Source organism: Anomaloglossus baeobatrachus, chromosome 8 (assembly GCF_048569485.1).
Source record: "Anomaloglossus baeobatrachus isolate aAnoBae1 chromosome 8, aAnoBae1.hap1, whole genome shotgun sequence".
In the NCBI taxonomy this organism is placed as follows: Eukaryota; Metazoa; Chordata; class Amphibia; order Anura; family Aromobatidae; genus Anomaloglossus; species Anomaloglossus baeobatrachus.
Window position 1 is genome coordinate 29,725,862 of NC_134360.1, and position 17,205 is coordinate 29,743,066.

Genomic DNA, 17,205 nt, shown 5'->3' on the forward strand with positions numbered 1-17,205 from the left:
GGCGACCGATTGTTTGGCGAACGATTGGATGAAATTATTAAGGAATCCAAGGGAAAGGACTCGTCCTTACCCCAGTCCAAACCGAAGAGACCTCAGCAACGGAAAATACAACCGAGGTTTCGGTCCTTTCGGCCCTCAGCCAAGTCCCAATCCTCCTCGTCCAACAGGCCAGAGAAGGGCCAGAGGAACTCTTTTGCGTGGCGGTCTAAGACACGCCCCCAAAAAACCGCCGGAGGCACTGCCTCCAAGGCGGCCTCCACATGACTCTCGGCCTCCCCAAACCGCATCCTCGGTCGGTGGCAGGCTCTCCCGCTTTTGCGACGCCTGGTGGCCACATGTCCAAGACCGATGGGTGAGAGACATTCTGTCTCACGGTTACAGGATAGAGTTAAGCTCTCGTCCCCCGACTCGTTTCTTCAGAACATCTCCGCCCCCGAGCGAGCCGATGCACTTTTTCAGGCGGTGAACACTCTGAAGACAGAAGGAGTTGTGATCCCTGTTCCCCTCCAGGAACATGGTCGCGGCTTTTACTCCAACTTGTTTGTGGTGCCAAAGAAGGACGGCTCGTTCCGTCCCGTTCTGGACCTCAAACTGCTCAACAGACATGTGAGCACCAGACGGTTTCGGATGGAATCTCTCCGCTCTGTCATCGCTTCGATGTCACAAGGAGACTTCCTAGCATCGATCGACATCAAGGTTGCTTATCTCCATGTGCCGATCGCACCCAAACATCAACGTTTTTTGCGTTTCGCCATCGGGGACGAACACCTTCAGTTCGTGGCATTGCCTTTCGGCCTGGCGACAGCCCCACGGGTGTTCACCAAGGTCATGGCATCTGTTGTAGCGGTCCTACACTCTCAGGGCCACTCGGTGATTCCCTACTTAGACGATCTTCTGGTCAGGGCACCCTCTCAGATGGCGTGTCAAAACAGCCTTTCCGTCGCTCTGGCGACTCTCCAGAAGTTCGGGTGGATCATCAACTTCCCAAAGTCCAAGTTGACACTGACCCAATCACTGACGTACCTTGGGATGGAGTTTCATACTCAGTCAGCAGTAGTCATGCTACCGCTGGACAAGCAGCTTTCGCTGCAGGCAGGGGTGCAATCTCTTCTTCGGGGTCAGTCGCACCCCTTGAGGCGCCTCATGCACTTCCTGGGGAAGATGGTGGCAGCGATGGAGGCAGTGCCCTTCGCGCAATTCCATCTGCGGCCACTCCAGTGGGACATTCTCCGCAAATGGGACAGGAGGTCGACTTCACTCGACAGGAACGTCTCTCTTTCCCTTGCAACCAAGACGTCACTTCAGTGGTGGCTCCTTCCCAACTCTCTATCGCAGGGAAAATCCTTTCTACCCCCCACCTGGGCTGTGGTCACGACGGACGCGAGCCTGTCAGGGTGGGGGGCGGTTTTTCTCCACCACAGGGCTCAGGGAACCTGGACTCCGATAGAGTCATCCCTTCAGATCAATATTCTGGAAATAAGGGCAGTGTATCTAGCCCTATTGGCCTTTCATCGGTGGCTGGAGGGCAGGCAGATCCGGATCCAGTCGGACAACGCCACTGCCGTCGCATACATCAACCACCAAGGCGGCACTCGCAGTCGTCAAGCCCTCCAGGAAGTCCGACGAATTCTGCAGTGGGTGGAAGCTACAGCTTCCACCATTTCCGCAGTTCACATCCCGGGCGTAGAAAACTGGGAAGCAGATTTTCTCAGCCGACAGGGCATGGACGCGGGGGAGTGGTCTCTTCACCCAGACGTATTTCGAGAGATCTGTCGCCGCTGGGGAACGCCGGACGTCGATCTCATGGCGTCACGGCACAACAACAAAGTCCCGGCATTCATGGCCCGGTCTCAAGATCACAGAGCTCTGGCGGCGGACGCATTAGTTCAGGATTGGTCGCAGTTTCGACTGCCCTATGTATTTCCTCCTCTGGCGATGCTGCCCAGAGTGCTGCGCAAGATCAGGTCCGACTGTCGTCGCGCCATTCTCGTCGCCCCAGATTGGCCGAGGCGGTCGTGGTACCCGGATCTGTGGCATCTCACGGTGGGTCAACCGTGGGCGCTCCCAGACCGCCCAGACTTGCTGTCTCAAGGGCCGTTTTTCCATCTGAATTCTGTGGCCCTCAACCTGACTGTGTGGCCATTGAGTCCTGGCTCCTAGCGTCCTCAGGGTTATCTCAAGATGGCTGGAACCCTGGGATCTTAACAGGGTGCTAACGGCTCTCCAGAAACCACCTTTCGAGCCGCTGCGGGATGTCTCTTTATCACGTCTTTCGCAGAAGGTGGCATTTCTAGTGGCAGTTACATCGCTCCGTAGAGTGTCGGAGCTAGCAGCGCTGTCATGCAAAGCCCCCTTCCTGGTTTTTCACCAGGATAAGGTGGTTCTGCGTCCGGTCCCGGAATTCCTCCCTAAGGTGGTATCCCCTTTTCATCTCAATCAGGATATCTCCTTACCTTCATTTTGCCCTCATCCAGTTCACCAATGTGAAAAGGATTTGCACTCGTTAGATCTGGTGAGAGCTCTCCGGCTCTACGTGTCTCGAACGGCGCCCCTGCGCCGTTCAGATGCGCTCTTTGTCCTTGTCACTGGCCAGCGTAAGGGTTCGCAGGCTTCCAAGTCAACCTTGGCTCGGTGGATCAAGGAACCGATTCTTGAAGCCTACCGTTCTTCTGGGCTTCCGCTTCCTTTGGGGCTGAAAGCCCATTCTACCAGAGCCGTGGGTGCGTCCTGGGCATTGCGGCACCGGGCTACGGCTCAGCAGGTGTGTCAGGCAGCTACCTGGTCTAGTCTGCACACTTTCACGAAACACTATCAGGTGCATACCTATGCTTCGGCAGACGCCAGTCTAGGTAGGCGAGTCCTTCAGGCTGCGGTTGCCCACCTGTACGAGGGGGTCGTTTTCGGCTCTTTTTATCGAGGTATTCTTTTACCCACCCAGGGACTGCTTTTGGAAGTCCCAATTGTCTGGGTCTCCCAATGGAGCGACAAAGAAGAAGGGAATTTTGTTTACTTACCGTAAATTCCTTTTCTTCTAGCTCCTATTGGGAGACCCAGCACCCGCCCCTGTTCCCTTCGGGCTGTTTGTTCTTTTGTGTACACATGTTGTTCATGTTGAATTGTTCTTTTGGTTCATGGTCTTCAGTTCTCCGAACATCCTTCGGATTGAATTTACCTTAGACCAATTTATAAGTTTCCTCCTTCCTGCTTTTGCACCAAAACTGAGGAGCCCGTGATGCACGGGAGGGTGTATAGGCAGAGGGGAGGGGTTACACTTTTTAAAGTGTAATACTTTGTGTGGCCTCCGGAGGCAGAAGCTATACACCCAATTGTCTGGGTCTCCCAATAGGAGCTAGAAGAAAAGGAATTTACGGTAAGTAAACAAAATTCCCTTCTTTCCTCTTGTCTTAGTACATTGATTATCTTGTATTATTCCTGTATTATACTCCAGAGCTGCACTCACTATTCTGCTGGTGCAGTCACTGTGTACATGTACATACATTACTGATCCTGCACTGATCCTGAGTTACATCCTGTATTATACTCCAGAGCTGCACTCACTATTCTGCTGGTGCAGTCACTGTGTACATACATTACTGATCCTGAGTTACCTACTGTATTATACTCCAGAGCTGCACTCAATATTCTGCTGGTGCAGTCACTGTGTACATACATCACTGATCCTGCACTGATCCTGAGTCACATCCTGTATTGTACTCCAGAGTTGCACTCACTATTCCACTGTGTACATATATTACATGACTGATCCTAAGTTACATCCTGTATTATATTCCAGAGCTGCCCTCACTATTCTGCTGGTGCAGTCACTGTGTACATACATTACATAACCTATTCTGAGTTGCATCATATATTACACTCCAGAGCTGCACTCACTATTCTGCTGGTGGAGTCACAACAGACATTACATTACTCATTTTGTACTGATCCTACTCTACTTCATATGATGATCCAGTTGGAACTGTTGAACAGTATGTTTATATATATATATATATATATATATAATCTATTTGGACAGGAATTACATCCACTACAGACTCACATAAGTTTATTATACTCGTTGCCTTTAACAAAATGAGATATTTCTGTATAAACTGTAAATATGGAGAAACGTCAGATATCGTTTCATTCACAATCACTTACAAATAAGTCTTCAGGATACAACACACATGAGCCGTTCACCTCCCAAGTCCCCCCGAATGTCTGCAGACCATCTGCTCCTTGTCAGGCTACACCTCCCTCTGCTGTCGGATGTGGTGAGGCCGGTGGTGCTTGGTACCAAACAGGTGGAGACGTCTCTGAGGGTTTCAACATTCCTTATAGTTTTTGCATTCTGGATCTGCGGTGTCCTGTTAGTTCTGGGCTCCGTCCATGGTGATGACGGTGGTGTCCATACTAATATGGAACACGTACTCGTCTCCGAATGGCCTCCATGCCATCTTTTCTAGCCGGACACGAATGGTCTACCACACTATTGTGTCCACCATAAAAGCTACAGACCCCACAAAAAATGGAGATAAGACGGGTACAAATTGACTCCAACTGCCTCAAGGGCGCCAATCCCATTTTCTTTATCGTTCCTATGGGAGACCCAGACCATGGGTGTATATCTTCTGCCTCCGGAGGACACACAAAGTACTACACTCAAAAGTGTAGCTCCTCCCTCTGAGCTTATACACCCCCTGGAGAACCAGATCTAGACAGTTTATCGCTTTGTGTTCAGGAGGTCACATCCACACATGCATTCTCATCTGATTTTTGATTTTTGGAAAGAGTTTGAAGAAAAGCGGGTCCAAGTGTGGACTCCCGGCATGTCCCTTCTCACCCCACTGTGTCGGCGGTGCTGTTAAGGTTGATTGCAAGGCTGGAGCCTTACATGCCGCGCTCCTTCACCATCCCTCCTGGGCTCTGGCTTGAAGTGGGAGCCAGCACGGTTCTCCATGCTTGCCAGGAGACCGGTCTCCATCCGCAGCCCTTCAGGATCCTGCTGGACCGGAGCACTCATCCCCAGGGATTTGGAACCCTGCGTCTCAGCAAGCTAAGTACCTGAGACGTTTATATATTGGGGGTCCCTGCACTTTATTGTTGTGGGAGAGTGTGCTGACTGTATTTTGTGACATTTCCGGCGGGTTCTCTGGCTGTCGCCGGAGAACCGCGCCGATGGTGCCTGCGCGCCGGCCGCACCGCTCAAATTTAGGCCCCGGCTTCGCCGGAGGCCTAGTTTCGGTTTCACTGCCCTCGCATGTCATTCATGCAGAGGGACAGCGCGGCTCCGCCCAGTGGCCGTTCTGCATAGGGGAGAGACACTCCTCATTGAGTACATGTCTCCTCCCTTATAAGTCTCTATGGCCCTCCAGATCCCGCTCTCAGAGATGAGTCCCGCCCCCTCTCTTCGCTCCGGCGGCCATTTTCTCAGCGTTTTCCCTGCGATCAGCTCTGGTCTGCAGCATCCCTGCTGAGGTGCTTGGGGTCCGGGCTTCGGGATCTGGAGGGCACACAACACCGCTCCAGCAGTCTGGTAAGCCACAACCTCTGGTTGTGGACCTCTGTATATACTTTCTGGGGGTCATTCTGGCAGGGCCTTCACTCCAGCAGCATGTCTCACACGAGGAGCAAGGCTCCAAAGCTGTTTTCAGTATGCACTGCATGTAAGCTCCTACTGCCAGAACCGAGCACCTATCCACATTGTGATGCCTGCTCTAACCTGACGGTGCCTCAGCCTGGAATCGCCCCCCCAAGGGGTCTCTCAGGCTGCTCCGGCTCCTGTGGCTGACCCCCCGGCTTGGGTAGAATCCTTAACCAGGTCTATCTCCCAGTCTTTTGCTGACTCCATGGGACAGCTGTCCAGGACTTTGCTGAATATGCATCAGCCCCCTTCGCAGGGTGCCCTGCTGCTAGGTCTCTCTCAGGACCGGAGCTCACAGAGGATTCATCATCTGGTCCCAGACCCCGTCCTTCAAAGAAGAGACGCAGGGCTCCCTCTCCTTCCTTGTCCCGCGGCTCGGTCTCAGAAGGTGACTCGCGGGACAAGGAGGATGCCTTTACTGGGGGCTCGGAGACTACCTCCATGTGCCCCATTGGTCTGTCCGAAAGTGACTCAGATGTTAGTGATTTGATTGCGTCCATTAATTCTGTACTGGATCTCAATCCGCCATTATCAGAGGAGCAACCCTCTCTGGCAGAAAAGCACCAGTTTACCTCGCCTAAGAGGACAAAGAGTGTGTTCTTTAACAACTCCAGTTTTCAGGCCGCTGTGTCCAAGCCCAGGGCCTGCCCTGACAAACGCTTCCCAAAGCGTGGTTCTGATGACCGTTTTCCCTTTCCACCTGAGGTGGTCAAGGAGTGGGCTCATTCACCAAAGGTAGACCCCCCGGTGTCTAGACTCTCAGCCCGGACCGTTGTATCAGTGGCTGATGGCACCTCACTTAAGGATTCAACTGACCGCCAGGTTGACCTTCTGGCCAAATCTGTATATGAGGCGGCAGGGGCCTCGTTCTCCCCGACTTTTGCAGCAGTGTGGGCTCTCAAAGCCATCTCTGCTTCTCTGGAGGAGATGCATTCCCTCACTAAGGAATCTATGTCTGAGATGGTTGCCTTAACTGCTCAGGCTTCAGCTTTCTCATCCTATGCCATGTCTGCCATGCTGGAGGCTTCTCACCGCACTGCGGTGGCTTCGGCTAATTCCCTCGCTATCCGCAGGATCTTGTGGCTTAGAGAGTGGAAGGCGGATGCTTCTTCAAAAAAGTACCTTGCTGGACTCCCCTTTGCTGGGTCCCGGCTGTTCGGTGAACAGCTGGATGAAATTATTAAGGAAGCTACTGGCGGGAAGAGTACTTCCATGCCACAAACCAAAACCAAGAAACCTATCCAGGGTAGGAATCAGTCGAGGTTTCGTTCCTTTCGTTCCTCTAACTGGTCGTCCTCTAAGCCCTCGGCCTCGTCCGCTAACTCAGCCAAGGACCAAAAATCCAACTGGCGCACAAAAGCGCGTCCACAGAAGACCGCAGGAGCGGCTGCCACTAAGGCAGCCTCCTCTTGACTATCTATCCGCGCCAGCAACGTCCTTAGTCGGTGGCAGGCTCTCCCACTTTGGCGACGCGTGGTTTCAACACATCTCCAATCAGTGGGTGCGGGATATCATCTCCCACGGCTACAGGATAGAATTCTCTTCCAGCCCGCCAAACAGATTTTTTCTGTCAACTCCCCCCTGCTCCAAGGCCGCCGCCTTCTCACAGGCCGTGGCATCCTTGCAGGCCAACGGAGTAATTGTACCGGTTCCCGCCCGGGAACGGTTCAGAGGTTTCTACTCAAATCTTTTCCTAGTCCCCAAAAAGGACGGGTCCTTCCGGCCCATCCTGGATCTCAAGCTTCTCAACAAGCATGTTCAGGTGCAGCATTTTCGCATGGAATCTCTGCGATCAGTCATTGCCTCAATGACCCAAGGGATTTCCTGGCATCCATCGACATCAGAGATGCCTATCTGCATGTGCCAATTGCAGTTTCTCACCAGCGTTGGCTGCGTTTTGCAATCGGAGACGAACATTTCCAATTCGTGGCTCTCCCCTTCGGGTTAGCCACGGCCCCTCGGGTATTCACCAAGGTCATGGCAGCAGTGGTTGCGGTTCTGCACCTCCAGGGGTTGGCAGTGATTCCTTACCTGGACGACCTTCTTGTCAGAGCTTCATCCAGCGCAGACTGTCAGCGTAGTGTCTCGCTCACTCTCGTCACTCTAGCCCAATTCGGGTGGCTTGTCAATCTGCCAAAATCCACTCTGACTCCGACCCAGAGGCTCACGTACTTAGGGATGCAGTTCGAGACTCTGCCGGCTCTTGTGAAGTTGCCCTTAATCAAACAACAGTCCCTCCAACTGGCGGTGCGCTCTCTGCTGAGGCCCAGCCGTTATTCCATCAGGCACCTGATGCAGGTGCTGGGTCAGATGGTGGCGTCAATGGAGGCTGTTCCCTTTGCCCAGTTCCATCTGCGTCCTCTGCAGCTGGACATTCTCCGCTGTTGGGACAAGCGGCCTTCCTCCTTGCACAGGTTGGTGGCTCTGTCGCCACAGACCAGGAGATCCCTTCAGTGGTGGCTTCGGCCCCTCTCTCTGTCTCAGGGGCGCTCCTTCCTGGTCCCGTCCTGGGTGATCCTCACCACGGATGCCAGTCTATCCGGCTGGGGAGCGGTATGTCTCCACCACCGAGAGCAGGGCACCTGGACTCCATCCAAGTCAGCCCTCTCGATCAATGTGCTGGAAACCAGAGCCGTGCTTCTTGCTCTCCTAGCTTTTCACCACTTATTAGCGAGCAAGCACATCCGAGTCCAGTCAGACAACGTGACAGCGGTTGCCTACATCAATCACCAAGGCGGGACATGCAGCCGCCTGGCAATGTTGGAGGTACAACGCATCCTTCAATGGGCGGAGGACTCCAAGTCCACCATTTCCGCAGTCCACATCCCAGGCGTGGAAAACTGGGAGGCAGATTATCTCAACCGTCAAACCGTGGACGGCGGCGAGTGGTCCCTGCATCCGGCAGTGTTTCAGTCAATCTGCCGCAAGTGGGGCACTCCGGACGTGGACCTAATGACATCCCGTCACAACAACAAGGTTCCGGTTTACGTGGCTCGCTCCCACGATCCTCAGGCATTCGCCGCGGACGCTCTGGTTCAAGACTGGTCCCAGTTTCGTCTGTCCTACCTGTTTCCCCCTCTAGCGCTCTTGCCCAGAGTTCTGCGCAAGATCAGACTGGAGGGCCGTCGAGTCATTCTCATTGCTTCGGACTGGCCCAGGCGAGCTTGGTACCCAGACCTGCTCCATCTGTCCGTAGAGGTGCCGTGGCATCTTCCGGACCGTCCAGACCTTCTCTCACAAGGTCCGTTTTTCCGCCAGAATTCTGCGGCTCTCAGATTGACGGCGTGGCTCTTGAGTCCTGGATCTTGACGGCTTCTGGTATCCCCCTGAGGTCATCTCCACTATGACTCGGGCCCGTAAGTCTTCCTCTGCCAAGATCTATCACAGGACTTGGAAGATTTTCCTGTCCTGGTGTCGCTCTTCCGGCCATCCTCCTTGGCCTTTTTCCTTGCCGACCCTTCTGTCCTTTCTACAGTCCGGTCTGCAGCTGGGACTGTCCCTCAGCTCTCTCAAGGGACAAGTCTCGGCTCTGTCAGTGCTGTTCCAGCGGCGTCTCGCCCGGCTGGCTCAGGTCCGCACCTTCGTGCAAGGCGTGTCTCACATCATTCCGCCTTACCGGCGGCCCTTGGATCCCTGGGACCTCAATTTGGTTCTCACGGTTTTGCAGAAACCCCCCTATGAGCCTCTTAGGGAGGTTTCTTTGTTTCGTCTTTCACAGAAAGTGGTCTTTCTAGTGGCCATAACTTCCCTCAGGAGAGTCTCTGATTTGTCTGCGCTCTCTTCGGTGTCACCTTTTTTGGTTTTTCATCAAGACAAGGTGGTTCTCCGTCCGACTCCGGACTTTCTTCCTAAGGTGGTCTCTCCTTTCCACCTTAACCAGGACATTACCCTACCTTCCTTTTGTCCGGCTCCTGTTCATCGCTTTGAAAAAGCGTTGCATACTCTGGATCTGGTGCGGGCGCTCCGGATCTATGTGTCTCGCACCGCTGTTCTTAGGCGGTGCACCTCTCTTTTTGTGCTAACCACAGGTCGGCGTAAGGGCCTCTCTGCTTCTAAGCCGACCTTAGCCCGTTGGATTAGGTCGGCCATTTCGGATGCCTACCAGTGTTCTTGGGTGCCTCTCCCGCCGGGGATCAAGGCACACTCGACCAGAGCTGTCGGTGCCTCTTGGGCTTTCAGGCACCAGGCTACGGCTCAGCAGGTCTGTCAGGCGGCCACTTGGACTAGCCTGCATACCTTTTCAAAGCACTACCAAGTGCATGCTCATGCTTCAGCAGATGCGAGCTTGGGCAGACGCATCCTTCAGGCGGCTGTTGCCCATTTGTGAAGTTAGGCTCCGCCTACTTCTTAGGTTTTTTTTGTTTATTCCCACCCATGGACTGCTTTGAGACGTCCCATGGTCTGGGTCTCCCATAGGAACGATAAAGAAAAAGAGAATTTTGTTTACTTACCGTAAATTCTTTTTCTTATAGTTCCGTATTGGGAGACCCAGCACCCTCCCTGTTGCCTGTTGGCACTTCTTCTTCCGCGTGTTATCACCAGCTGTTGTTGTTGACAGAGTCTCCGGTTGTTCCGGTTCTTGCTCTGTTTTTACTTGTGGGTGGCTATTCTCCTTCAGCTTTTGCACTAAACTGGCTAGATCTGGTTCTCCAGGGGGTGTATAAGCTCAGAGGGAGGAGCTACACTTTTGAGTGTAGTACTTTGTGTGTCCTCCGGAGGCAGAAGCTATACACCCATGGTCTGGGTCTCCCAATACGGAACTATAAGAAAAAGAATTTACGGTAAGTAAACAAAATTCTCTTTTTTCAACGTTTCAGATGGAACCCCCTACGGAGCCATGAACCCTTATTTGCACATGGATGGACCCTGCATAGTATCCACGTCTGATATATTGGTATCTAACAAGAACAGAGCTCACACCCCCAATCCTCAAACTTGAGCCCCCAATTCATCATATTTGTATGGGGTTTTTTTTGTCTTTTTGCACCAAATTTATCAAAATTGGAGCACAATGTTGGAACCAATTCTCAGATGCTTATTTTTTTTCCGGCCTTTGCAGAATAGAAGTCACACATCCAAACCTGACATTTGCATCAAACTCGAGCCCCCGATTCATGATATCCCTTTTTTTTTTTTGTCTTTTTGCACTGGCGGATTTGGTTTTTTTTTGTCTTTTTGCACCAAATTTATCCAAATTGGAGTACAATGTTTGAATTTGACACCAATTCTCGGATGCTTATTTTTTTTCGTCCCTTGCAGAACAGATCTCACACATCCAGCCCTGACCGCTACATCAAACTCAAGCCCCCAATTCATCATTTCCTCGTTTTTTATGTCTTTTTGCACTGGCGGATTTTTGGTTTTCTTTGTCTTCTTGCACCAAATTTATCCAAATTGGAGCACAATGTTTGAATTTGGCACCAATTCTCAGATGCTTATTTTTTTTCGTCCCTTGCAGAACAGAGCTCACACATCCAGCCCTGACTGCTGCATCAAATTCAAGCCCCCCCCCCTCCCTCCAATTCATCATATCCCCGTTTTTTATGTCTTTTTGCATTGGTGGATTTTGCACCAAATTTATCCAAATTGGAGCACAATGTTTGAATTTGGCACCAATTCTCAGTTATTTTTTTCGTCCCTTGCGTTTTTGCAGCTTTTTAGAGTAAATAGTTGCACGACCCTTTAAACTATAGCATTTTGGTTTTCAACTATGAAAAAAAAGAAGCTCAACGAAAAAAGTGGTATTAATCCAATTTGTTAAAAAAGTTCTTTTAGTTTATTCATATCAATTTAAAACACAATTAAAAAAAACAAGCAAGCAGTGCACAGTAGGGCGAGATCAGTCAATGCAGATTCAAGATGATTGTACACGGCAGTTATACAACCTCAATAAAGGTGATGAAATATAGGGAAGGATCCTTAACTATAATGCATCCAGTGATCAATTGGTTAAACTTCCAGTAAGTTGGTTTGCGCTATGTCACTAACAGGTTACATCCTCCCTTAGTAATGTTAGATAAATCTGAACAACATCAATTCAATAATTATCATTAAGGTTGTATTAGTTACTAACATTCCCTGATGAAGAGGTGAAACGCGCGTCGGGACCCTCGGGTGTAACACAAATCAAGCAGTGAACTGGTTAGTAACTAATGCAATCTTAATGATAATTATTGAATTGATGTTGTTCAGATTTATCTAACATTACTAAGGGAGAAATATAGGATGTAACGTGTTAGTGACATAGTGCAAACCAACTTACTGGAAGTTTAACCAATTGATCACTGGATGCATTATAGTTAAGGATCCTTCCCTATATTTCATCACCTTTATTGAGGTTGTATAACTGCCGTGTACAATCATCTTGAATCTGCATTGACTGTGATCTCGCCCATACTGTGCACTGCATGCTTGTTTTTTTTAATTGTGTTTTAAATTCATATGAATAAAATAAAAACTTTTTTAACAAATTGGATTAATACCACTATTTTCGTTGAGCTTCTATGTAAATCAGGTGGTTTCTGTGACTATTTCTACATAGGTCATGTGTAGTGACTAATAGATATATGAAAAAAAAGGCAAATCCCGTACGGCACTGGGGTACTGGGTTACTGGGATACAATTGCACAAAAATCTTTCCGTATTTCCAAAAAAGTAACAAATGATGGATTAGGCTAAAACATGTGGATAACCAAACACCTAAAATGCCAACGCAAAAGTAAAAAACTTTAGAAATCCAAGTAAAGCTGGCTTAAAAAAAAAAAAAGGACCAAAGTAATAAAAAAGTCAATATAGGAACTATTGTTCCTCAAGCATAAAGGTGCCAAAAAATAAAGATGCATCAGCCTGTTATTTCCTTAAAGGCATCAAGGATTAAAAAGAGATCGCTACTTTTTCCCAAAAATGCAACATTTGTTCTCAGATTGTGTTGTGGCCTTTCAGCTCAGACCCATTCCAATGGAGATTAACTGTAATTCCACAGCCAACCTGAAGACAAGTGTGGTGCTGTCTTTAAGGAAAGTAGCCATGTGTTGAAGAAGAGTCGGCATGTTCCACCGAAATCTGTAGGTTGAGCCACCTTTCATCTCAGATATCCCTTGACGTGGCTACTGGGTAGATATGCCTTGACGTGGCTACTGGGCAGATATAAAAATGGCCATTTTTGTGTGCTAAATATCTCAATTTTTCCTAGTTTTCCGTAAGCAGTAATGCATATCTTTATTATTGCATTCATTGTTTGCATGCTTTAACATTTCAGAGTGCAACTGTCTTTTTTTGTTTTTATCCAAAGTATATCATAGCCTTAACTTAGCAATCACTTTCACAGTATTGATGATTAAAAGACGACCTCTAACCAGGTCATAAGTGGACAGTTTCTGCTCTTATGTTGCTCCCCTGAGGATTCTATTTTTTTTCTTAAATCCACTCTTCATTTTCAGAGGGATGGGCCTTTTTATTTATTGATAATGTTATATGGCTCACAAGATCCTCAGGGGCGTGTCTTTAGGCTGCTCTGCATTATTGTCCAATGAGCATCGCTTTCTTAGTAAAGACCACAAAATTAAATGTTCCGTATATCTGTAACTATCGAGTGGATGTAAAAAAAAAAAAACTCTGGGGAGCAGAGTGAATTAAATAGGAGCAAATTATTTGGCAAAATCCTTTTTTATTTGGGTTTTCTAATTTAGAAAATAATTTTTAATCACCAGACTAGTAAATTTTGGATTAATAACTCTCCACCTCTCACTTATGTGGCTACAAAGTGTCTCCTTATCTGGCATTCTTCTTCCTTACAGTCAGAGAATACATTTTGCCGATGACTGTGTAATACCTCATTTTACCAGTACGGGTTTGCTATTAAAGACTTACCACAAATATATTTCAAATATATATTTTTTTTTGTCTGGTGTAAATGCCGCTGTTCTCCTGAATCCAGCGATGTTTTTCTTTTGTTCCTACGCCTCTCTGTTTCTGAGATATGGCCTCTTCTTCTTTGGATGTAAAACTAGACTTTTTAGACAAGTGGGTGTGGTCTACAGGAAAACTCCATAGGCATCAAATAAGTATTCATGCAATAAGTATTAATAAATAAGTATTCTCTTCTCTGCATGTAAGTCTATGCTTTTTTTTTTTAACAACTGGGTGTGATCCTCAACATCTCTGGGCGTTTTCATGTGGGCCACACCCACTTGTCTAAAAAGACTAACTTTACATCCAAAGAAGAAAAGGCCATATCTCAGGAACAGAGAGGTGTAGAAACAAAAGAAAAACAACGCCAGATTCAGGAAAACAGCAGCAACTACATCAGGTAAAAAAAAAAAAAAAAATATTCATATTTATGAGAAATGATGTATCCTTTTATTCTCTATTTTCTATGAGTGAGAGCAGCATGTTCTGAGACAAGCAAGCAGCACCATATTTTTTCAGCAGGGGGCGATATATTGTCAAAATTGCCTCATACACATGACAATAAGTTTTAAAAAGATGTGCCATGAATATTTATTTGATGCCTATGGAGTTTTCTTGTTGACCACACCCACTTGTCTAAAAAGACTAACCTTACATCCAAAGAAGAAGAGACCATATCTCAGAAACAGAGAGGCGTAGAAATAAAAAAAAACAACACCGGATTCTGGATAACAGTGCCATTTACACCAGACAAAAAAAAAATCATGTTTGTGGCAATGGAAAATTCCTTTAAGGTCCACCCACAGATTAAAATTGGTTAAGGCCTGACAACAACATTTCCAGAGATACGTCTCTCTCCACTGCATGTAATTCTAGCACATTTTTAACAACTGGGTGTGATCTTCAATGTTATTAAGAGTTTTTTTGTTGACCACACCCACTTGTCTAAAAAGACTAGCTTTACATCCAAAGAAGAAAAGGCCATATCTCAGCAATAGAGAGTCGTAGAAACAAAAGAAAAACAACGTCGGATTCTGGATAACAGCGGCATTTACACCAGACCAAAAAAAAAAATCATGTTTGTGGCAATGGAAAATTCATTTAAGGTCCTACCACAGATTAGAGTTGGTTAACGCCTGACAACAACATTTCCTGAGATATGGCTCTCTGTTCACTGCATGTAATTCTAGTATTTTTTTTAACAACTGGGTGTGATCCTCAATGTTATTGAGAGGGGTTTTTGTTGACCACACCCACTTGTCTAAAAAGACTAGCTTTACATCCAAAGAAGAAAAGGCCATATCTCAGCAACAGAGAGGCGTAGAAACAAAAGAAAAACAACGCCGAATTCTGGATAACAGCGGGTGTGATCCTCAACATATTTGAAAGTGTTCTTGTGGACCACACCCACTTGTCTAAAAAAAAATGGCATTACATCCAAAGAAGAAAAGGCCATATCTCAGCAACAGAGAGGCGTAGAAACAAAAGAAAAACAACGCCGGATTCAGGAGAATAGTGGCAATTATACCAGACCCCCCCCCCCCAAAAAAAAATTATACTTGTAGCAAATAAAAATTCCTTTAAGGTCCGTTAAGGTCTGACAACAACTTTTGAAAAAGATTTATTGATTTGTTAGGTTCTATCTAGCAAATAATTTGAGATAGCTGGGATTCAGGGTTAGATTTAGGCTAATTAAAGCCCTTGTTCAATAATTGTATCCCTCACCATCCTGATACCTGGTCCAAACTGGCATCCTTGTAGCCAACAGGGCTTTCCTTTACATCTACGATGTCCAGATAGGATGGGGCATATTTGAGGGTCTTGAAATTGAGTGTAAATTATTTTGCTAATACTTAAGAATCGGTAGGGGGATCCGGCATCCAAGTATATTTACAAAAAGAAAAGGAAACAAGATGGCTCTTTTTGATGTGGTAACATCAGTCGTAGTGCAGAAGCGCGATCATGTTGAGGTCATGGTGCATCTTGCATTCAAAATACATAGGGCTCGGTATTAGTGACTATGTCCCAATCTGCCTGGTCTGAATCGGGGGGTTTCCATCCATCACACTCGCATTGTTCTGTGTTGATCCCATGATAGTCACAGCGGTCTGCCCATTGTCTTTAGTGATTCACCATTATTTGCACTGTCAATACGTACGTTTTCATTACATTTACTCCAGCTCTTTGGGAAGTGGTACCTGTAATAAACCAAATACAGTCATTAATCAGAACTAATTTAAATTTTAGGATTTTATGAAAGTATATAAATGGGGGATAACTTTTATTTTTCCAAAAACAGCACCACACTTTTATATTGGCTGAGTCGTGTATTGCAGCTTAGCCCCATTTAATTAAATATTGACAACAGTAGTGTTGAAAAAATAAATATTACTATTATAAATATTATAATAGTAATATATTATTAAATATTATATTAGTAATATAATATTATTAAATATTATAATAGTAATTTAATATTATTAAATTATAATATTTAATAATATTATATTACTATTATAATATTTAATATATTACTATTATAATATTTAATAATATTATATTACTATTATAATTAATATTATATTACTATTATAATATTTAATATTATATTACTATTATAATATTTAATATTATATTACTATTATAATATTTAATAATATTATATTACTATGTAAAAATAAATATTCCTTTTTGTAATTTTTTCCAATCCCTTTAAGGCAACGACACATATACTGTAGATGCAGTTCTTCAATGCTGCTTATGATTAGTACTGCAACATTCACATTTTTGGATCCTCGGAGTATTGGAGTGGATTTACTTTCATTTGATGCTTTTCCTTTCAGGCTGAGATTACTCATAGCCTTTATAAAAGCTGCAGTATCTTATCTCTACTCCCTTTTGCTATATTTACCCACCCCTCACTCCTCCCTATGCCGGTGATAGTTCTTCTATGCTGAACAATTTGAAGGAGCCTGTCTCTGGAGAAGCTGAGGTGTTCGTTTCTATTGTAGCTGAGACGTTTCTTGCTGAAGAGGCCAAGGAATCTTATTTGTTGTATCTTTCCCCACCCATTTGTCTTACCTTCCTTGTGTTGTTTTGTTGCAGTAGTGAGACTAGTGGCTCGCTGGCCTTCACACTAGTAAGGGTGAGTTCAGGGCTAGCAAGGGCCTAGGCACATGACAGTGCACAGGGGGAAGGACCCATCTAGGGATGTTAGGGAGTGCAGGGATCATACTTAGGTGAGGGTTAGGAGGTGACCCTGATTCCCCCTCCCTATCGCCAGGGACATTCTCTCTGGTTTTCCCTTTATCTTGCACTGCTCATTGGGCGTTATTTCGTACTCGGTGTGACATGTAGCCCTTGGGGTGACTAGCTGATCTCCCAAGGTGAAGCTCCACGAACCGTGAGCTGATTTTGCCAGAAGAATTCACAGCTGAACTAGCATTTTCCCTGCAATGGTCATCCATTCTCCTTGCGGAGAATGACTCACCATTTAGCATAGCAGGAGAGCATTGCGGCTTAAAGTCTCCTCACCACTGGCATGCTGGAATGGTGTGTCAGTCTCCGCAAGGAGAATAGTTTCCCCTTTAGACACCATCTTAACCCCTCATACAGCCAGATCAGATCTCATACTTTGCACTGACGAGGGACAACCA

The 17,205-nt window shown here is 46.9% G+C and overlaps 1 protein-coding gene across 1 annotated transcript in view; it reads right to left on the reverse strand.

Annotated features, from left to right (window-relative positions):
* Nucleotides 1-13,648: 13,648 nt before the first annotated feature.
* The window catches only part of LMOD3 (leiomodin 3), a 16,914-nt gene continuing 13,357 nt past the window's right edge, over nucleotides 13,649-17,205 (reverse strand). The window contains exon 3 of the mRNA XM_075321401.1: nucleotides 13,649-15,747. Coding sequence (XP_075177516.1) covers nucleotides 15,721-15,747 — 27 coding nt within the window. The 3' untranslated portion in view covers nucleotides 13,649-15,720. The remainder of the gene's footprint in view (nucleotides 15,748-17,205) is intronic.